The 21,983-nt window shown below is 37.0% G+C and overlaps 3 protein-coding genes across 5 annotated transcripts; 2 read left to right on the top strand and 1 right to left on the bottom strand.

Moving 5' to 3' along the window:
* The first annotated feature begins 657 nt into the window (after positions 1-657).
* On the top strand, positions 658-6,551 carry LOC143593357 (exocyst complex component SEC3A-like). 3 transcript variants are annotated; one of them, XM_077073014.1, is made up of 25 exons: positions 658-826; positions 2,011-2,081; positions 2,309-2,389; positions 2,466-2,533; positions 2,618-2,720; positions 2,807-2,943; positions 3,124-3,241; positions 3,363-3,467; positions 3,540-3,641; positions 3,714-3,845; positions 3,935-4,063; positions 4,144-4,224; positions 4,301-4,375; positions 4,444-4,608; positions 4,691-4,808; positions 4,898-4,956; positions 5,033-5,203; positions 5,282-5,361; positions 5,430-5,511; positions 5,591-5,688; positions 5,782-5,890; positions 5,962-6,030; positions 6,108-6,173; positions 6,249-6,338; positions 6,419-6,551. In XM_077073014.1, the coding sequence occupies exons 1-25, from the start codon at positions 658-660 to the stop codon at positions 6,527-6,529; spliced, it is 2,589 nt and encodes an 862-aa protein (XP_076929129.1). In that variant the 3' UTR covers positions 6,530-6,551. The 3 variants fall into 3 exon arrangements, with proteins under 3 accessions (XP_076929129.1, XP_076929127.1, XP_076929130.1); XM_077073012.1 differs by having other exon boundaries at positions 3,363-3,641; XM_077073015.1 differs by lacking the exons at positions 5,962-6,030; positions 6,108-6,173; positions 6,249-6,338; positions 6,419-6,551 and having other exon boundaries at positions 3,363-3,641; positions 5,772-5,843.
* A 375-nt stretch (positions 6,552-6,926) lies between these two features.
* Positions 6,927-8,688, bottom strand: LOC143593358 (uncharacterized). The gene is made up of 5 exons (XM_077073016.1): positions 7,886-8,688; positions 7,669-7,746; positions 7,473-7,572; positions 7,274-7,401; positions 6,927-7,155 (listed from the first exon to the last, which is right to left on the bottom strand). Exons 1-5 carry the CDS (start codon positions 8,237-8,239, stop codon positions 6,940-6,942), a joined length of 876 nt encoding a protein of 291 aa, XP_076929131.1. The 5' UTR covers positions 8,240-8,688; the 3' UTR covers positions 6,927-6,939.
* A 6,254-nt stretch (positions 8,689-14,942) lies between these two features.
* LOC143593343 (octanoyltransferase LIP2p, chloroplastic-like) lies at positions 14,943-16,636 on the top strand. The gene is made up of 4 exons (XM_077073001.1): positions 14,943-15,186; positions 15,294-15,558; positions 16,108-16,258; positions 16,335-16,636. Exons 1-4 carry the CDS (start codon positions 15,029-15,031, stop codon positions 16,634-16,636), a joined length of 876 nt encoding a protein of 291 aa, XP_076929116.1. The 5' UTR covers positions 14,943-15,028.
* Positions 16,637-21,983: the final 5,347 nt, after the last annotated feature.

The raw sequence follows: 21,983 nt of genomic DNA, 5'->3' as shown, positions 1-21,983 counted from the left end.
TACTTTTATCATTGCAGTTTTCTCTCTTCTCTATTCGCAACAAATTCAACAAATATTAAAAAATAAATAGGGGCAAACAAAGTTTCCTCAAATTTACAAAAAATCCTAACTTTTCTCTCTCCACCCTATAATAAACGCTCAAAACCAGTCACAACTTCACCCTATAATTTGCAAACTCCCCTCACATAAATTAAATTTTAAGGGATAGGATGAAAATAACTCCCCTCACTTTGTTTTTAGTCGGATTGGGTTTGCTATCCAAAAGGGGGTTGCGGCGCAGCTTGTTGTCCGCTTACCTGCCACTTCATTGTAAATCGTTTGGATGTTTAAATATAAAAAGATGAAAATGCTCTTTAACTAAATCCAATTATTAGAAATGACTTTAATAACACTAAAATCACCAACACTAGTTAAATAACAAACTTGAAAGATGACAAATGAAAACATGAGAGTAGCACAGGGACCGTTTTCGCAACTGACTTAAAATAATATTACCATCACCGTTACGTGCATGAAATGAAATGAGTCACAAACAGTTAAGTTGTATCCGTACATCTGGCGTAATGCTTCTTGTCTCTGTAATTGGTTTCGATTACGAGAGAGATCGAAAGATCTGAGAACAGAACACATTTCTTCTGGTTTTGAAGATAAGCGTTAATGGCGAAATCTGATAAGCAGCTGATGCGAGCCTGCGAAGCGGCAATTGAAGGCTCGAAACAGAAGGTTGTAATGTCGATTCGTTGTTCCAAAAGCAAAGGCGCATGGTCTAAAGGCAAAATTGGCAAAGGCCAGACTGCGCCTAAACCTAGGGTTCTTGCAGTCACCTGTAAGATTAATTCAATTCATCATTACTAGTTCTGTAAACTTATAATTAGGTTAATGATATTGACATGTTTAGTAATATTGGAAGTATCCAGTTATTATTGTTATTTATTAGCATCAATGTAGAACTAGTTCTGTACTCCATTTGAAACTTCAAACCGGTTATAATGTGATATAGAAGTGATAGCAGATAGGGCTGTAACCGAACCGAACCGAAGGAAGCCTTGTTAATGTTCGTTCGTTTAGCATTAAACTTTTTGACGAATGGTTCATGAACGCTAACTAAACGGAAAAATTTTTTCGTGTTCGTTCATTAAGGAATTGAACTTGTTCACGAACGCAAACAAACATGTATTATTTAAGAAAGAATAAAAAACAACATTCTTGAAGCAAAACTTTAGAGATGACCAACTTAATTGAATATAAAGTTAAGAACTTGTGATTATAATAATCATAAACATAATCATCCCCGATCGATGGTTATATTCTGATAATGTCAACGAAGCACAAGTTTAGACTTGTTGATAGTAAAAGCAAGATTTTATAAAACAGACCATTAACAAAACGAACTGAGCATAAACAATATAATTATAAAATTTAAATGTTAGATTGGTTAGTACAAATGAATTATTAATAAAAATTTAAAATATAGAACAAACCTTTAACTAACGAATATAAAAAAACGAATGTAAACAAACATAAATGAACAAATTACCGAACGTTCATGAACACTAATGAACGAACGCAGCCTCTGTTCATGTTCGTTCATTTAACTAGAAGGACAAATTTCCTTGTTCGTGTTCGCTCATTTATTAAACGAATGGACGTAAATGAACTTCCCGCCAAATGGTTAACGAAAGTGAACGTTTGGTTCGTTTACATCCCTATATGTGTTAATCATTAGATATAGAACCTGGTTTGATATCTCTTGTTGACGCCAATCTTACATGTTTGCTCTGTGGGCTGCTTGCTTGTTTCACTTGTTGAAGAATATTAACAAACTAAATTCCAGAATTCTCATTTAGTGATTTTTTTTGGGTTGAAATTAATGATATGGGCACTTAATTATGGTTTATGTAATCTCATCTTTGACTAATGAGAATTCTCTTGTTGACGCCAATCTTAGTGATTTTTGAGATTACAGATGCTCTTTGTAATCTCATCTTTGACTATCTGTGGTTTATGCAGCACAAGATACAGGTAAACAAACTAAGGCGTTTCTCCGTGTCTTAAAGTACGTGGATGCCAATACTCTTGAGGTATATGCCATAACTTGCTTGCTTTCTTTCTTTCTATCTCTATTGCCACTTTTGTTTCACCTACATTCTGTACATACAAACAATGTTCATTTACAAATTTAACTTTTAAGTTTTGAGGTCTTTTCTGTCTCAAACACGTCTGTATGATCATCTGTTAGATGTGTATTTCTTTGCTTATTAAGATTCATAATTTTTCAAATTATTTCTGAAAATCTCTACATATGAAGCAAGCGAAAATATACAAGCTCAAGAATCTTGGGAAGGTGGAGGTATTAACTACTGACCCCAGTGGATGCACATTCGTGCTGGTAATGAATCTTTTTCTATGCCTACAAATTATTGCAAATTATTTCATTATGTTATAGAGGACTAATCTGCCAATAGGGTTTTGATAATCTCAGAAACCAGAGAGTTGCTCCTATTCAGTGGACCATGCTCAATCTTGATGACAGGTAATTAGTCCTGGTTTCATGTACATCGGACTTTAATATTATAAATATGCTAGTCTATAATTGGTAAGATTTTCTGACTTCTAGGAATCGTCTGTTGGTCTGTATGCTTCATATTATCAAAGATGCATTGGGCCGTCTACCGAAAGTTGTTGGTATTGATATTGTCGAGTTAGCTCTTTGGGCTAAGGTGTGTGTGCATTCTTCTAGTACTATCATTTGACTGTACTTTTTGCTTATAACTTTTTTTGTAACGTAATGCTTTTACTTTTATAGGAACACACATCAGCATTTGCTAACCAACAGAATTTTAAAGATGTATCTTCTGGAGATCTGTTTTCAGGAGTTGACACCTCAGGTACAGGTGGAGTGTCACAAGCAGAAGAAGAGGAAATAGAAGCTCTTCTAGGCACGTACGTATATATATGTATATATTTTTGTTTATACTAAATGATATTTTTATTAAGCAGTTTATGATAAATGTTCTGCTGCATTTAATAATCTACATCACAACATAAGTTCCTTTGTTTAAATACTCAATTGTAGGTTATCTTAATTTTTTTTGATAATTTTGGCAATGGCATTGTGACTAGATATGTCATGGGCATTGGGGAAGCAGAAGTCTTTTCTGAAAGGTTAAAGCGGGAACTTCATGCTTTGGAAGCAGCAAATGTGCACGCGATTTTGGAAAGCGAGCATTTAGTCGATGAGGTAAATCACTTATAATATAAGAATATACGAATGTTCTATTACAAATAAGCTTTTTATATGAATTTCAGCATATTTTGTGCATTCTGAAAGTATTAAACTTATAATCATTATAATCCCACAGGTATTACATGGAATTGAGTCAGCCACAATTTGTGTGGAAGATATGGATCAATGGCTGCACCTTTTTAACTTGAAGCTTAGACATATGCGAGAAGACATTGAGTCCGTAAGAACATTATGCTATAATATAATTCATATTTCTAAGATATACATGCTAATCAAGTATTATAATTCACAGATAGAAGCACGTAATAACAAGCTGGAAATGCAGTCATTTAATTATAAAGCTTTAGCTGCGGAACTTGATAGTCTTCTTGAAACATTGCATGTCCCTACAGAGGTAGACTATTTTCATTCAGTAATAACTTATGCAGTCATACTTTTGATCATAATATGATTGTATCCATTACAGATTTCAGATTGTTTAAGTGAAGGCACCTTTGATGAGTCACATCTGCGTAAATATATTGAAGCATGTGAATGGCTAAAAACTGCTTTGTGTGGTTTTGATGCTTTGGATCCCAGCTATACAGCAACTAGAGCAGTATATACATTAGTCTTATATACTTATCCATGTTAGTTATAATGTTTATTTAAAAAAAAAGTGTTACATTTTATGCATTTTCTGCACAGGTGAAGGAAAAGAAGGCATTCCTTGAGATAACAAAGTTGACTTTTGCTCGAAAATCCTGTGCTTTTTTAAGAGACTATTTTGTTCATTTGGTAGATTCTATTATGAGTGATACAAAAAACATCTCACAGGTTTGTTTCTTAGAGTCCAATTTTTTTTTAATTTCTACTCATGCCAACCATAATTTAATGTGTATTTTGACTATGTGCAGCGGGGGCAACTACAGAAACCTGATCATGCTGATCTTCACAATAAATGCAGGACTTATGCACGTCTGTTGCATCACCTGAAGGTTAATTACATGTAACCTCAGTAATTAATAATTGATTTGTGTTTATAATACTGAATAGTATATAATGCTCTTACAGATTCTTGATAAAAACTGCTTGACTCCATTGAGGAAAACTTATTGTAGCTCCTTAAATAAACTTTTACGCCACGAGGTAAACTTTATAAACCTATGAAATTGAATTCCTCTTATGGGTTTTAATTTTTTGTGAACTATATTTAGACTCGTGAATTTGCTAATGAGCTGCGGGCTGGTACTAAAGCACCAAAGGTTCACACTGTATGGTTTGAAGGTGCCACCGCCCCCAACCAAAATGTAGACACTTCAATGGTTTCTGAAGCTTTTACCAAAATGCTAGAAGTTTTTGTCCCACGTCTCGTTGAAGAGGTTTGAACACATTTCTTTATCCTTAACACACACACACAGACTATCATTCTTGTTTTTATCACCACTGCTTCTGAAACTGCAGAGTGCATTTTTAGCATTCTTTATGCGCTTCGAAGTTTCTTCACATGATCCACCAAGTATTCATGACGATGATGACGATTCAGGCATGATGGAGATGGATGAAAATGAAACCAACATTGGTAATATTGATATCAACAATAATGATATATGTTACATGTAGTTCTTTTTTACGCATGTAATATTTACTTGCTCGAATATTTACATGTAGGTACATTGGACATGGGGGCATTAAATGTGTCACTTCATGATTTGCTAGATGGAATACAAGTAATTACACATTGTTTAGGGTCAATTTCTCAGTCTTTCGAGTTTATTAAGTTATTATACTTTTATCAACTTTCAGGAAGATTTTTTTGCAATAGTGGATTGGGCCCACAAGATTGATCCGTTGCTGTGCATACCAATGCATGGTATAACCGAGCGATATCTTTCTGATATAAAAACAGAAACTGCTGGATATGTAGGTCTCTTACTTGATGCTATTGATGATAAAGTTTGTACACTATTTACTCGGGTAAGTTACAACTATTATGTTAATAACTGTAAGCTTACCACCATATGAAAACCGCCACTGGTGTATGTTCAATTGCAGTTTGTAGATGAAGCTCGTCAACAGATAGAAAGAAATGACAGAAACGTTAAACAAACGGGTGTCATGATATTTGTACCCAGGTAAAGTATTTTATGTTTTAAAGTAATCATTAAGTCATTTATGTATATCCTTGGTACCTACTGTGCAGATTTGCATTGCTTGCAACGCGCATGGAGCAGTATATTCAGGGGCAATCTAGGGATTTGGTTGATCAAGCATATATGAAAATTGTGAGTACTTACTTTACTTAATTATTGCTCAGTTAAATAAAAATGAAGCTAAACTGGTGGTGAAAATATTTTTCAACAGATTGGTATAATGTTTGTGACTCTGGACAAGATTTCTCAAGCAGATCCAAAACACGCGGATATATTTCTCTTAGAAAACTACGCTTCATTCCAAAATAGGTATTGATAATTTTTAACATTAAGGATTTTACTTTATTATAGTTTTCTCAAACATGGTTACATTAGATGCTGATGAGAAGCAGTTCTATGCAGTCTGTATGACTTGGCTAATTGTGTGCCAACTTTAGCTAAATTTTATCATCAAGCATGTGAATCATATGATGAATCGTGCAAGTGTCACACCAGTTTGGCCATATACTATGTAAGTAACATAATTATGTTCTTTTTAGTTATACTGTATGCTAATGGTGGTTGTGGTTCATCAATTTGCAGGTATTCGAGCGGCTTTTTCAATTTGCTAAACGAATTGAGGATGCGATGTCAACTAATGCTCCCGAAGAGGTCAGTTTCGGTATTCGTATTTATGTTTTCTCATCTAAACAGTTAAAAATTTCATCACCGTGTTTTGGTAATTACAGATCCAATTCCAAGCTGGATTGACAAAAACAGATTTTAGAAAGGTGATAAAGGTCAATTTAACCGGGGTGAGTTACTCAATTAAAAGCTTATATAAAACCAATTTATGATGTATACATTAATGAGACTAGTTATGCACATAGGTTGACAAACACATCACTGCAGTGCATAAGAAACTGATGAAGAACTTTACCTGTGAGGATCTGGTACCTACACTATGGGATAAATGCAAGGTATTTCTTATAAAGATACAAAAGTTTTCTTCATTCTAAATAGATAAAATAACCATATGATGACTGGCAATATTTGACAGAAAGAATTTTTGGACAAGTATGATAGCTTTGCTCAACTTGCTGTCACGGTCTATCCAGGTGAAAACATTCCCACCGTTGCAGAAGTTCGAGACCTTTTAGCATCAATGTAGACTTATTATAGCCTAGCTATTTGGATATTCCACTTTAAAAGTCAAAGGTATGTTTGTTGACTGCAATTCGTGTGATGTTTCAAGCAATACCAACGCTCCGTCTCACTCTTAATCAACGCATATATGATATAGAAACTTGTTTTATGCATGCTTAACTTTAGTGTTCTTGCTTTTGAATTTTCTTTATAAATTTTAGATCTTCATTTCATATGTTTTGACTTGCACATAATATTTCTAAAAGAGCAATAGTACGCAACCAGAAAGACTTTTAATTCCTATAAACATAATTATATACGTATAAATGAAAAAAAAAATATTGATTAATCTTAAACCAATGATATACAACCTTAATTATATACCACCACCTATAATTAAGTGGACCAAAGAATCATTAGTAATACCTACGAATATTAAGGTTTAGTGCCCGTAGACAGTTGTGAGAGTATGAATAAACCAGCAGCAGAAACAAACACGGCTGCAGCAAAACAAGCGAGATCTAGCCCCGTAACCAAAGGTATGCTCTTGAACTTCTCCAACACTCCAACTTGAAGCAACAACATTAAGGCATGCCCGATTTTGGACTTTGCTTCATAGATCGACTTCATTCCAGCCCATGATGGAAACTCCTACAGTAATATCGATCAAGATTGTTTTTAAATTGTTGGTAAACACGGTTATACTTAACGATCATGTTCTAACTATTAAACACGGGTTAAAAAATTTATAGTGTTGTTGGTTATATACCTTGAGATAGAAAAGACCAAAAAAGTTGGATGATGGAACAGACCGGCCTTCTGAAGCTTGTGATCCAAAGAACATGACATGTAACCCCATCCCAAATATAAGCATAGCGGTTCCTACTAAGAACATGTCTGTAGGTGCCGAAAACAAATATATTATGGGTTTCATATAATAATGTCGGGGCACACAATGAGAGTTATACCTAGGGATTTGATGAGTATATCCATGATATGTCCATGATCGGTATGGTGGTAGATGGCTTGAAAATACCCGAGGTAAGAATGCACAACCAGGAAAACACCCTAAAGATTAATCCAAACTACATTAATTAACATGTTATGCGCATGATTTCAATTCCTTTATTTGCTAAATTCTTAATTGAACACAATTTATGATACCTCGAGGAAGCATAACACAGAACCAAGCAAGGTTCCTACTACACCAAACATCGTTAGAAATCGTGAGTCCATTATTACCTGCAAGTTCCCATGCAAGATCAAAATTATATATGGTTTCAACTACAAGAAGTTACAAAAACTTAATGGTGAACCGAAATTATTGTCATATGTATTTCATGCGGTTACTACTGTTAACGATATAGAGAAGTAATGTTACCTTTTCGACTAGTGATTGGATGATTAGATTCCACTGTCTACGTCTTGTAACAACCTTTAACATGCTTAAACTATTACTTCTCAAGAAAACCATTAAGGTAGCAAAGTCTACTACTCTCTCACTTATTGGTGATGTTGGTTCAACCACTGAGCCCTCTAAATCCGCCACCAAGTAAGTGGCGGCTTTAGGTAACGCTACCGGTTTCTTCTCAATATCTCGAGCCACTTGATTGTTTTCGGACCCAAAACCAGCTGCCATGCATGTAAACCTCATTGCCAATACACCTTCCAAAGAAGGTGCTCTACCAAGAGCCGATGACGGCCTCGGTAGACGTATTAACCTAACAGCTGCCATTGGTTGTTTTAAAATGTTTTATAATAATCAAATATATATTCAGAGGTTTATATATGAGAAAAGAGAAATAAGAATCCAAGCATATTAGCTGGGAATATTATGTCGGTTGGTTGCATACTTGCATGGTGTTGGTGGGGTCATTTTAGACAATTCACCTACCATTTGGGCGGAGATTGGGGTAGGGTTTTTCGTAGGTTAGCTTTAGGACAAAGGTTTTGAAAAGTCAAAGTGGTTAGAGCCGCACATGTGGTCGTGTGGAATATTGGTTGTTGTTTATTGGTCAGCAATGATGAACGTGGACGTGAAGAAAACGTGACATATTATTTCAATGGAAGCTCGATGCCCGCGTAGCTTCTTGCCTTCCGTCAAATATTATACTTTTCATACTTGATATCACAAGGAAAATTACAAAACACCCGACGGATGATACCAAAGAACTAAATTGAGCGTGTCCTTAGGTGTCCAAACATCCTCTTAATAATATAAATGTGTCATAATTTAGAGTCTCGCTTGATATCTTATATTCTTATTCATATTGTATCACTTGTTACATAGTCATATAGTTCTCAATTCATTTTGTGTAATAGTTTAAGTAAAATGTGAAAAACATTTCGTCATGTCATTGGCACGTAAGCATGGAGGTTTTCGTGAACTTTTCTTTCCATAAAAAATGCATAACGATGTAAGTAACAACACAATTATTATTATTATTATTATTATTATTATTATTATTATTATATATAACACAAACCAAGCTACATCTGGATAATGGGTAAGCGAGCAACAAGCTGCGCCGCTATCCCCTTTTGAATCACAAAGCCTATTCTACTAAATATAAATTCTTGGTTCCTCGGGCTCTGCGAGTCACTGTGGACCACCTTCTGCACCCGCTCCAAGAAGCGAACTGCCTCGGGAGCTAGGGATCCAAAAGTGTCGAAGGCAAATGAAATGAACACATGCTGATTCTCCAAACACGCTGCCTCATGCTTAGCAACCTTTTTAGATTCCGCTCTCAAAAACGTCTGTCTCGGTACGAAGCCACTGTCTCTCAGCCCCACCAACGGGGACACCCCAGTGAGGTCAATACATGCATGCTTACCCCCTGCCCAGCCAAACACAAGAACATCTGCAGGACGCAGGGTAGATCTTCCCTCTCGCGGACCAGTCAAAAAGTTAACAGGTGCCTCTTTCTTGGCTGAGATCCCGGCACGCCTAAGCACATACCATAAAACATCTCTAACCCAGTCATGACGATATTTGAATCCTTGCAATTCCTTACAGTGGAGGGCATGCTCATCAAATCTATCCAAACAAGCTTTTTTACAAATGGGGCATGATTCATATAGAGGGAAAAGAGGAATCATAAGCCGGTATTTAAGGATGGCTCTGTATTCAACTGCCGACATCCGTTGCCCAAGACCTTCAATGGGCACAACAGTCAAAAAATCCTGGGCATGAGCCCCCTTGAGACAAGCTAAAACTGTCTTTTATCTCTGGGTCATATCGAATCACTCCTCCAAATAATGTACGTGTTTACCATAAAGAGCACTCGCCAATATTTGTTGAGGTTTCTTGGGGGCGGTCTCCCTATCAGTAAAACACGTACATTATTATTACTATTATTATTATTTTAAATGTAAGTGGTTGAATTTGATTGTGCCCTAAGAGACTTAACCCACCTTTAACCATAAAAGCCATAAAGGTGCCACACACAATTATGCATAATAGGGAAAGGGCACCAGATAGAGGGGAGAGAGCAGGTAGGTGCCAGGGCATTGACGAGCGCTAGAGGAAGAGGAGGTGGGCCACATATATCTCCATTACGCTACGGTTAATTAATGACCACATGCCTATATGACATTAACTTGGTAGTTAGTGAATACCTTTCATAATATTCAGTCTAAAGCGCCTCCAAAGAGAGGGACATATTCATAATAATTTAACAAGTAATTGGATATGATGTGTAAGAGCGCCCTTCCATTACATTTGCTCTTAGGATAAAATCATGAGCAAAAGAACACTACTTATTGGTTCATATTTGTTGAAACATGCATTAAAAATGTCACACGCTTATTTTTTGAAACGATATTCATATTTATAAAATTAGAATTAGGGTTGTTGCTGAGAGTGTTAAACCTCCTTGGGCCGAAGGTGAAATAAAATTTTGTGCCTTAAGCAAAAAGTTTTTTTTCTTTTTTTATTTAAATATTTAAATGAGCATACTTAGTTATAATTTAGGTTATTCAAAAAAAATTTAGAGTAAAATGTCAAAATTGTCCTTGAGTTTTGGTCACTTTTACGATTTTAGTCCAAAAAGTTTATTTTGTACACTTGAGCCCTTGAGGTTTCCCAGTCGTTGCCAATTTCGTCCAAATTGCTAACTCCGTTAACTTTTAACGTTAACTCAAGGGTATTTTAGATTTTTATATATAGTTGTTTGAAAAAAAAAATAGTAAAGAGAAAAGGCTCACCCCACCCTGAAACCTTTCTTCCTCAGGCCTGTGCCGCCGTCGTTGTAACAACTTGGATCTTCCGCTTATTATTTTGTTAGCCATTACCCGACCTATTTCTATGTTTGGAAAATCTTATCAATAAAATGTCGCATTTGTCGAGTTATTATTATTTTATTAATATTGTTTATTATATTATATTATATTTATTTAATTTATCAAAATAACTTTGAGATATATGCAAAATACCCTCTAAGCTCTAGTTTAAACCATTAGTGTATCCATACAAGAAGATTAAGGACCTTTTTGCAATATACTTAATAATTATATATTATCATCTAACCAACCTGTAACCCATACTATAGACCCATTTTAGAAACAAACCCGCGACCCAGCTTGTTTTCTTGGAGCTTAATTCTCGTGTTATACTCAAAATTGATTATGGAAAATCAAGTATACGTATAATACGACCTTACCAACATAGTAAATTTGGAAAACAAGATCGTGATGATACAAACTAACAAATTTAATAAACCGTTTATACAATACTAGGGTTATACCATTTAAAGATCGTACTATTGCAATTAAATTGGTCTGCACGATCTTATACACATCACGAGTCAAACCCCCATAACTAATTACATCATCATAACCTGCAAGTATCATTCCCAGTTCATGTTCTAGCCGGCTCTATTGTGTAACATCCCGAAAAATTCTATGAATAATATTAAAATATTATATACGTTGAAAGAATTAATTTGAGTTATTAGAAAAATGAGTAATAATAATATAAAAATATTAGTGGTTGTGTAATTGAGTGATACATCTTTGCCACTACATCAAACTAGTGATCGTGTAATTGAGTTTAAACTTTAAACATTATAATTACATATTTGTTAGCATAAAAATATATAAAAATTAAAAAAAAATCTGGGTCTACCGAACCCCTATGGCAGGGCCTGATTTAGACCATGTGTAGTCAAAACGCCCCACCCTTGGACATTTTGTGCCATGTGGCATCCACGTCATCGACGAAGAGTTTTGCAAAAAATGGCGTAGTGGGCAACACGTCTCAGTTCTCATACAATAATTATATATATTCCTCTCTCTACACTCCCCACACACAATTTTATTAAAATTCATCAAAATGCATGCCATTTAAACGTTTTATAGAAAACGCCGGCCAAAACCGGGGGGGGGGGGGGCACCCGGCGTTTTCATCCAAAACTCCACCATACCGCCATGACTACGAACATGATAATACATTAAGTTGATGAAATAAATGCTCACATTAAAATCTATTGGTCCATAACCTAAAACTATCAATATTTTACATAAATAAAAGTTAGCCTGGTAATTAACATTTAACCCTTTCAATCCTTCACTAAATCCATAATCCATAATCTCAATCCCACAAATCCTTCGTTTGACGCCGGATTCTTGTCCGCTGATGACCTCATTTCCCGGCAAAAAGTCCAATTTTAGCACTGGATATTAATATTTATGTAGAAACATGAAATGAATCTGACCTGATCCATGACGATGTTCCCCGGTCTTCAAGATGAAAGAACCACGACTCGATCTTCTTCTCCGGTAGCTTAAGATCTGCAATGGTTTTTGGGGGTGTGGAGATGACTGCTAAGAAATCTCAAGGATCTCTTGTTTACAGACACAAAAATGGTGATGATAGTGGCTCTTATTGAGAACAACCAACCCTTAATAAGGAGGTGGAGACCTCCTTATATAGGGAGCCTCATGGCCACCATCATGGTACCCTAATGGGCCTAGCCCAGTTAGGGTTACCTCCACAAAACCCCCTCAGCCCAATAATATTGTATTAGTCCATATAATAAAATAAGCCAGACATAATAAATTAAGGTCGTAAGCCGGGTTTAGTACCATACCCCTACAAGCCCCACAAGTCCAGTGTTGCTCCTAGGCGTGCAAGCGTTTAGGTGGAGCGCTGGACTTCATAAGGTGTGTTAGGATATGAGGCGGTTTTTTCCTCTTTCTTCGGCCTTGTCTTTATTGTCTTTGAGTTTTGAGAGGTTTCCTCCATGATGGTGACATGTTGTGATCCTTATGATAATAATGGTGCACTGACATGAATAAGATATAGCACGCATCATAACAGTAGTGGCGCGGGGCCTGATAAAAGATAGAGTGCGCATCTCGATAATAATGTAATGCAACTTGCGCGCGAGGCAGCTTACGAGCTATAAAAATAATGAAGCTTGCGCGCGAGCCGACTTACGAGCTATAAAATAACGAAGCATGCGCGAGTTGCGGCTTATGAGCTATAATATGATGATAATGACTGGCCCACAAGGGCCTCTTCTACGCAGGATGACTATCCCGGCTTGTCTTCAAAATAATAATGGAGGCACAAACGGCCAGATAATAATAATAATGTCATATGTGCTTGTGCGACTCGTAGCCGAACCTGCAAAAACATATCAACTAAAAGTGGATGTATTACAAGGTTCCCATCCTCGGGCAAATTATGAGGTGTGCCCAACCTACGTTGGCGCGTGGCCGTTTGGGATATTATTAGGCTCCCGACCTTTATGTTTGGCGCGTGGTCATGTGGGATATTATTAGGCTCCCGACCTTTATGTTTGGCGCGTGGCCATGTGGGATATTATTAGGCTCCCGACCTTTATGTTTGGCGCGTGGCCATGTGGGATATTATTGGGCTCCCGACCTTTATGTTTGGCGCGTGGCCGTTTGGGATATTATTGGGCTCCCGACCTTTATGTTTGGCGCGTGGCCGTTTGGGATATTATTCGGCTCCCGACCTTTATGTTTGGCGCGTGGCCGTTTGGGATATTATTAGGCTCCCGACCTTTATGTTTGGCGCGTGGCCGTTTGGATATTATTAGGCTAACATACGTTATGCATGTATGGTGAAGGGTTGAGCGCGCATGCATGGCGGGGGTTGAGCGCGCATGCATGGCGGGGTTGAGCGCGCATGCATGGCGGAGAGTTGAGCGCGCATCCATGGCGGGGTTGAGCGCGCATGCATGGCGGGGTTGAGCGCGCATGCATGGCGGGAGTTGAGCGCGCATGCATGGCGGGGTTGAGCGCGCATGCATGGCGGGGTTGAGCGCGCATGCATGGCGGGGTTGAGCGCGCATGCATGGCGGGGGTGAGCGCGCATGCATGGCGGGGGTTGAGCGCGCATGCATGGCGGGGAGTTGAGCGCGCATGCATGGCGGGGAGTTGAGCGCGCATGCATGGCGGGAGTTGAGCGCGCATGCATGGCGGAGGGTTGAGCGCGCATGCATGGCGGAGGGTTGAGCGCGCATGCATGGCGGAGGGTTGAGCGCGCATGCATGGCGGGAGTTGAGCGCGCATGCATGGCGGCGAGTTGAGCGCGCATGCATGGCGGGGTTGAGCGCGCATGCATGGCGGAGTTGAGCGCGCGTGGAACAGATCTGAATATCCACATCAGGTAGGTTTTATGTAAAAACCAACAGATCTGAAAGGATTTATAGATCTATGAATATGAAAGGTGATTATTGCTCAAACGAACCCAGATATGAAAAAATCATAACTAGATCTGGTATATTTCACTTATAAAACACACAGATCTAAGGGTTTTCCCCAAAGTTTGGTGGTATTTCTTCTTGTATATTTCTGGATCTAGAAATATTTTCAGATCTACGGATTTTTGGACTTCCATAGAACAGATCTGAAAGAAGAAATCGTAGAACCTAGAGTATTTGATGAACAGATCGGAGGACCGAGACGAAAAACAAGACGTGGTTCGTTGCCGGTCCCACGGATGGTGCCAATGTAGAAACATGAAATGAATCTGAACTGATCCACGACGATGTTCCCTGGTCTTCAAGATGAACGAACCACGACTCGATCTTCTTCTCCGGTAGCTTAAGATCTGCAATGGTTTTTGGGGGTGTGGAGGTGACTGCTAAGAAATCTCAAGGATCTCTTGTTTACAGACACAAAAATGGTGATGATGGTGGCTCTTATTGAGAACAACCAACCCTTAATAAGGAGGTGGAGACCTCCTTATATATGGAGCCTCATGGCCACCATCATGGTACCCTAATGGGCCTAGCCCAGTTAGGGTTACCTTCACAAAACCCCCTCAGCCCAATAATATTGTATTAGTCCATATAATAAAATAAGCCAGACATAATAAATTAAGGTCGTAAGCCGGGTTTAATACCATACCCCTACGATTTAAGCATCCCAGTTTCCTCAAGAAAATAATATCCCACATGTTTTCTTATTCCTCCGTCGATCCCAATCTTCCAATTCACCTGTTCGATCGAACACGCTTGAACCCGCATATTATATTCACCCAATTCATATAATGGCATCACTCAATTTCTCTTTTACTTCCTCAATTCCGTCATGTACGACCCGTAACTATAGTTCCGGTAGAACAACAAACACATCAATACAACCAACAGCTTCACTAATCACAACCCACCAGTCCAATTCAGCACCCCAACAAACCACCACAAGAAGGTACGATTTTAACAACGTTTATACTCATTGAGATATTTTATCAAACACCTTGCGTGCATTACCTGACAACCTTTTTTTTACGAAATTGGGGTTTGTTTATTGTACAGATGTGAGTGTTATGACTTGTATAAACATGTGGTTCCGTTTGCTGATGCATGGTCATGGCAAAAATCGATTCTTGAAGACCGAAAGACGTTGATTGGTAACAATGAAGATGGTTCGGATACGGTGATCATGCTCCAGCATCACCCTGTTTATACGTTGGGCACTGGTAGTTCGGAAAATTACCTGAATTTTGATATTAAAGATCCTCCTTTGCCGTTGTATCAAACCGAACGTGGCGGTGAAGTTACCTACCATGGGCCGGGACAGGTAAATTTACACTACTGACTATATAGACATCACTAACATGTCATACAGGTGGTATGACATAAAGAAAATGGTTATATGGATACGGGCCTAAATGTTTTATACGAGGCGTATGAATTGGTGTTGTGTGATTATACTGACACAAAAACCTTAAATGAGCCTAAGCTCGGCTCGAGCTTGTGTAGTACCTTGAACGAGCCAAAGCTCGGCTTGAGCTCGGTTCCTAAAGACTACATAGGTAAATATAAAAATTCACAAGGCTTGTTAAAGTTTGACGAGCCTAAACGAGCTTCCCATTCAAGGCTTGAGCTCAGGCTCGATAACTAAAAGAGCTTTATTTGAGGCTCGGGCTCGAAAAAGCTCGTCTCGTTTCGAGCTTTATATCAATCCGAGCTCGAGTAGCTCTCTGGCAGCTCGGTTCATAGCATCATTGGTGTAGTATCTATAGAAACCGAAATTTATCATCTTTTTCGAACTTGATCTTTACTCATCATAAATTTGCAATTTTGCATTATGTCAGTAAACTTAAATAATAAAATCTTTGCAATGTAGCTAGTGATGTACCCGATTATGAATCTTCGTTACCACAAGATGGATCTTCATTGGTACCTTAGAGCACTCGAGGAGGTAGTGATTCAGGTTCTTTCCTCAGTTTTCACTCTAAAAGCTTCTCGGGTCACAGGCTTAACTGGAGTTTGGGTCGGTAAGTGGGACGCGTATTTGATCACCATTAAAACAAACATCTCGTTGTTTGCTTATTTGATCTCTGATTTCTTCAGGGGACAAAAAACTAGCAGCAATTGGAATACGGGTTTCACGATGGCTGACGTATCATGGACTAGCATTAAACGTATGCACCGATCTTTCGCCTTTTAATCGAATAGTTCCTTGTGGGATTAAAGATAGAGGAGTTGGAAGCATTAAGGGGCTGTTAAGTGATTCTTGTTCGGTATCTAATGATGGTGAACTCATTGATATTGCTCATGAATCATTATTAAAAGAGTTTTGTGAAGTTTTTCAGGTTGAATTGTGTCATCAGCCAATATCGAGTTTGCTTGAGTTTCCAAAGAGTAGACAGTGAAGGTGTAATGTTTTGTTCCTACAAAACATTTTGTCTTATTGCGATGTTGTTCGCATTGTAGAACTCATGGCGTTTCTTTTGTTATAGAGGGGGCTTTCAACCACAAGCTTATCGTGTCAAACGGGTTGACAAGTTGTAAACGGGTTTATTATGTGATGGTTGTCTATGCCAAGAAAGAAGGATCCCAGACAACAACCGCTTAACCACTTTAAGGTAAGGGCAAACGACTTTAGCACGTCCTTAAAACTTTGTATTTCATGTTGAGTAGATTCTAAACCTTGGTTTTGTGCCGGATAAACTTGTCTATTATTTCATCCTTACTAAGTATACATAGCAGATAGCAATATGTCTTGCTATAATCAATAAACATGATAAAGTGTTTATACCTCATATTTTTATCACACAAATCCGTGTGCTTAATATCAAGGGGTCCGGTTACTGTTTGCCTACAGTTCTAACTAGGGGTGATCAAGTGGGTCTTACCTGTTAGATTCGACCCTACCGGTTAATAGTGAAGACGAGACTCGAGAACTAACCCTAATGCTAATAACCGGTTTGGGTCCTAGACGGGTTTCTTGGCTCCTAGAACCATTTGTTAGTGTTCGGCTCGTTTGTTTAATATGAAATGGTTTTTAATTGGGAAGCTATTGGATTTGTATAATTGCATTCAATTTGAAGAAAACAATAGCGCAAACATAACTAAAATCATAAGAATTATAACCATTGCTAATTGGTATCAACTAACATATATTATGTTCGAGTCAATGCTTCTTTTCATAACACGTAGACGTATCCATGTCTACATGTTAAAAAACAATAATGATAATTTTTGATAAAATTTGCTTTAAAAAACCAATTTAAACTAGTAAAATAAGTCAAGTCATATAGAAAATAACAAAATCAAACGATAAACTAGGTTGTATAACTGATTTAAAATACAAATGGGCTGCTTGTCTTCGTTCAAACCCGTTGCTAGATCTGGACTCAACCCTCGACTTGCCTAACTCCATATGTTACACCTAGGAACCAACCCAACTAAACTATAAACAGGTTTCACGGATTCGGGGGTAACAGGTCTCGCAGGTCTTACGGATCCCACCCAGTTTATGCACCCCCTATTTGTAACCTGAGGTGGGTATAATTTATTTGGCTTCCAAAGTCTAAAAATAACATTATTGAAAAACTATGTATCGTAAGAGCATCTCTAATGCTCATATGTGGTAACCGTTTGCGATGAAGACGGGGAGAAAGAGAGAGGGGATGAGAGGTGCACAAATAGGGTTTTGCTAATACACTGTTCCGGGTATGGAATCGGGTATTGGCAATACCCAGGTCGGGTTCGGGTATTGTCTCTAAAAACCATACCATATGCACCAGATTCGGGTCGGGTATAGAACCGCGTATTCTATAACTGGGAATTTGAATACCCTATTTTTCGGGTATACATTGGGTTTTTGAAGGAGCTGCACTTTTTTGTGCACCTCTAGAGGAGATGAACTATTTAGGACCGTCTCTAGGAACAACAAAATGAAGCAAGGGCTTTAGGCCTCACTTTCTAATGCCTCCAATCTCCAAAACAAAATTAATAAGTATACATTTGTAATTTGTGATTTGGTTTAATATGTGTGATTTAAGCGGCGTTTACTTGTGTATTTGACAAAATGAAGGCATCTTGATTTATTTCATTATTTGAAGGCAACTTGTGTATTTAAGATAACTTTTCTACAACAAGACTTCATTTTCAAATATCGTTTTAGACCATCAAATAATTGAGCCAGACCTATAACTATTCTAATTCCCGGACGGTTTTTACCACTGTTTTTTTCCCTTCCCATTGCTCAGACCACACGTAATGGGCGGCGAATCAAGGTACTATTTATCGTCTGCGTGTTTGTATATATATTAATATTATCTATGTTTGTGAGTGTGATATACATATAGATACAAAGAATTAATGAAAACTAATCATCTAAACGTTTAGAAGATAAACAATACAAACTGGGACATATCAAACATAGGTTGAGAAATACCGGGCTACCCATTAACTTTTTTGGTGAAATACAATCTTAGTGCAAACTTTCTTTTTTCTTCTTCCTGGAAAATAAAATTTAGTCTACGTTACCCATCAACTTTTGTTTTAGGCAGGGACTGACCTACACTTTACACTATAAGTGTAGGGGTCGGCCGACCCATGTGAAATTGTTTTAGAGGTATATATGTATATATATGTTAATACCCCGACCCTAAGATATTCGGAATTCATTTATTTTTTGCAGGTGTGGCTTGCTTTGGTTTTGGCCACCTTCTTCCGACCCTAATAAAAAAAATCCTGACTTTGTCACTTCTTCTAAATCCCACCGCTGCTTTTCATATAATGTATCCTAATAGTATAGCTTTAGCAGGCTTGATCAACGGGGATTACCACTGTTCCAAAGGTCTTTCAAATAATGTATTCCATTAGTATAGCTTTTGCATGCTTGAGTTTTTTTTTTAAACGAGTGTTCTTAAAAAATAGTTGAACTTTGATGGTTTTCTACTTTTGTTTACTTGCCTACTTGGTGAAGGTCATATGCGTACAACTGTACAAGTAAGTAAGCATCATCACGTGTTAAATGCATTTAATCAATAAAGAAATAATATCTTATGATTAGTTTTTTTTATGGACATACTCTACTTCCATAAAAATATCACCATCAAACATCTACACTCCATTTGAACCCTTAACCTTTAATAAATAATTAAAAGTATATGACTTCTACTAGTTGTAAGGTTTCATATTTTCAAAGGCTTAACTTCAAGGTTCTCCATAAATTCAAAATCTGATATAGATTACTTTGTTTTTTAAACTATAAATTTCAATAGAAACAGAATCGAAAACCCCTTCTACTGAGAAGCTAGCAGGGGCCGGCTACAACAAAACAACATGAACAAGCTACAAGCCAAACACTTCCATCTATTCCAATCTACATCCAATTTTTTTGATCTACCTTTAATCCACAAAAACTTAAAACCTTAATGTCATTGAGAATCCTATCGATCCTAATGGGCTTGTTCTTAAACATCAACTTATTTCGAGCATTCCAGATACGTTAACAAGCTACCATTATAATCGAGCACACCATTTTTCTTTTGCCTCCAATATCCGAAACCTGGTTATGTATATCAAATATATTGTGAATCGAAGAAGCAAAATTAGGAGGAATATTACACCATGTGCTAATTTTGTTTCACACCACTGTTGTGACAATACAATCTGAAAACAAGTGATCAATCGAATCACCCGAAGCCATACAACAATTGCAAATATTCTGCCCAAAAAGAACCTTCATTTTTCTCAAGTTATCGCACATTGAAAGACGATTTAGTAAAACCCGCCAAATTACCACAACGTTGACTTTCATGGGGACCCAACTATTCCACTCCATAATGCACTCCCGAGGAGAAGGATTAACCTTATATAATTGTCTTTTCATTGATGAAACCGAAAAACAACTTGTCACAACACCTCCCCATATCCATCTATCTTCTTCCCATTAAATCTAAAATCAAGTTTTTCAAGAAGCTACATCAACTCATTTACCACCTCACCATAAATAGGTTGGTTCTTCCAACACCACTTTAACTCAATTGCCCCATTTGATTCGATAGTTAGAGAGTGTGTTGGTTGATATTCCAAAAAAATTAGTAAAAGAAACTTGTAATGCTCATTTGTGTGAGGAAATAGTTGGACCAAATATCAAATTTACATAAGATACAAGTTTTGTTATTTAAAACTAATCACGTATTAATTCGATTTGATTTGCTTTAACCAGAATTCAAATAATATTTACTCACGTTAATCACTTGACTAAAAAGGAATCATCTCACACTCGTCTTGTGTTCCGGCAGATGGTGATGATCAGGGGCGGACCCACATAGCACCCATCGGGGTCCCGGGACACCAATGTTTTTTGAAAATTATTTAGAGGCGGTATACTAAATTTTGTAAGGACCCCATAAAAATTAATACTTGGAACCCATATTAATAAAGTTAAACTGGTCTAGTGGAAAATCCCTTGTTTTTCTTTTGAGAGGTTGCAGGTTCAAGCTTCACCATACCATTTTTTGTTGTTTTTTATTGTTTTTTTTATATCCATGTCAATATTAGTTATTTAGTTAGAGTATTTGTGTTTTTCGTTAGTTTCTCCCATATAGCCATGTTTTTTATTGTTTTTTTTATATCCTAGTCAATATTAGTTATTTAGTTAACTATTTGTGTTTTTCGTTAGTTTCTCTCATATAGTCATTGTCACCATGCAACATATATAATGGCAACATAGGTTTTGATATTCTTTTATTATTTATCTTGTGTATGCATATTATAATTAATCATTTATTTGTGTTAGAGTTAGTTCATGTTTGGTCATGTATGTAAGACCATAAATATAGCTTAATTACTTTATATTTTCGGGTATGAATAAAAATGAATTAAAAGTCTATGTTCTATCTAGTTCATAATCTATATTCTTTCTACTTACTCGTTTCCAATGACACCATATTTCCGTGATTTATTATTTATATATTTTCGACCCGACCCGAATAACGACCGGCCCGAAAATTATGTAAACTGAAAAAATTAGGACCCCATTGACAAAAAATCCTGGGTCCGCCACTGGTGATGATGTCGAAGGGCTCTCACAATTTGGCGCCCCTCGTTTAATTTCTTTTGCGAAATGATTTAACGAGCAAACGGTGATGATGTGGAAGGGAATCCCCTTCTACTACACTTGGACACTTGGTTTCACAATTAACTAAAAATCCTCGGATTTAGGTCAAGCATTACACGTTTACGCTTTGAGGTACATGAATGTGATTAAATACAAGTGAATGCCAAGCGTTAGTTCCGTTAAGTAACTTTTTTTATGCAAGTATTTCATAAGTACTTACTTTTTGGCATCTAGAAAATGTATCAAAATTATTACAAAATGTTTATTTTTATTTTGCATGTTTAGATATTTTATATCATTTATACCGTAAAGTACGTTCATTCGTAATAGGTTTCGTACACGTAAACACTTTATTAAGGATTGTCAGAAATCGGTTGTTTGTTTTTTTCTAATATGTACAAAAATGGTAACATACAAAAAAGGATGGGACACGGGTCGGGGTGGCGGTGTGGGTAGTGATCATATATAACACGTTTATTTGTATTATATATATTCATTCAATGATTAAATGTAGAGTGTTGAATTGGTATTTTTAACAATATATTTTGTTTATAAGAGAAATGATTTATTGATTTAAAAAAAAGGTACTCCAACTAATTTTACAAGTGTCATGATTAAAACAGTAGAGCCATTTATAGTGG

Source organism: Bidens hawaiensis, unplaced genomic scaffold (genome assembly GCF_021521415.1).
Source record: "Bidens hawaiensis isolate Kalapana, Puna unplaced genomic scaffold, B.hawaiensis_p1.1 tig00041958_1, whole genome shotgun sequence".
Lineage (NCBI taxonomy): Eukaryota > Viridiplantae > Streptophyta > Magnoliopsida > Asterales > Asteraceae > Bidens > Bidens hawaiensis.
Note: the sequence above shows the minus strand (reverse complement) of the source record. Positions and strands in the feature narration are given on the sequence as shown.

What these genes read in the sequence shown, in the direction of transcription:
- LOC143593357 (XM_077073012.1), top strand. Translation starts at nt 658, where the DNA reads ATGGCGAAATCTGATAAGCAGCTGATGCGAGCCTGCGAAGCGGCAATT. An exon ending in GCGAGCATTTAGTCGATGAG is followed by an intron (nt 3,242 to 3,362) that starts GTAAATCACTTA and finishes ATAATCCCACAG; the next exon opens with GTATTACATGGAATTGAGTC. An exon ending in TGAAAATGAAACCAACATTG is followed by an intron (nt 4,809 to 4,897) that starts GTAATATTGATA and finishes ATTTACATGTAG; the next exon opens with GTACATTGGACATGGGGGCA.
- LOC143593358 (XM_077073016.1), bottom strand. Translation starts at nt 8,239, where the DNA reads ATGGCAGCTGTTAGGTTAATACGTCTACCGAGGCCGTCATCGGCTCTT. An exon ending in TATACTCATCAAATCCCTAG is followed by an intron (nt 7,402 to 7,472) that starts GTATAACTCTCA and finishes CGGCACCTACAG; the next exon opens with ACATGTTCTTAGTAGGAACC. An exon ending in TTGGTCTTTTCTATCTCAAG is followed by an intron (nt 7,156 to 7,273) that starts GTATATAACCAA and finishes ATATTACTGTAG; the next exon opens with GAGTTTCCATCATGGGCTGG.
- LOC143593343 (XM_077073001.1), top strand. Translation starts at nt 15,029, where the DNA reads ATGGCATCACTCAATTTCTCTTTTACTTCCTCAATTCCGTCATGTACG. An exon ending in CAACAAACCACCACAAGAAG is followed by an intron (nt 15,187 to 15,293) that starts GTACGATTTTAA and finishes TTTATTGTACAG; the next exon opens with ATGTGAGTGTTATGACTTGT. An exon ending in CCTACCATGGGCCGGGACAG is followed by an intron (nt 15,559 to 16,107) that starts GTAAATTTACAC and finishes TTTGCAATGTAG; the next exon opens with CTAGTGATGTACCCGATTAT.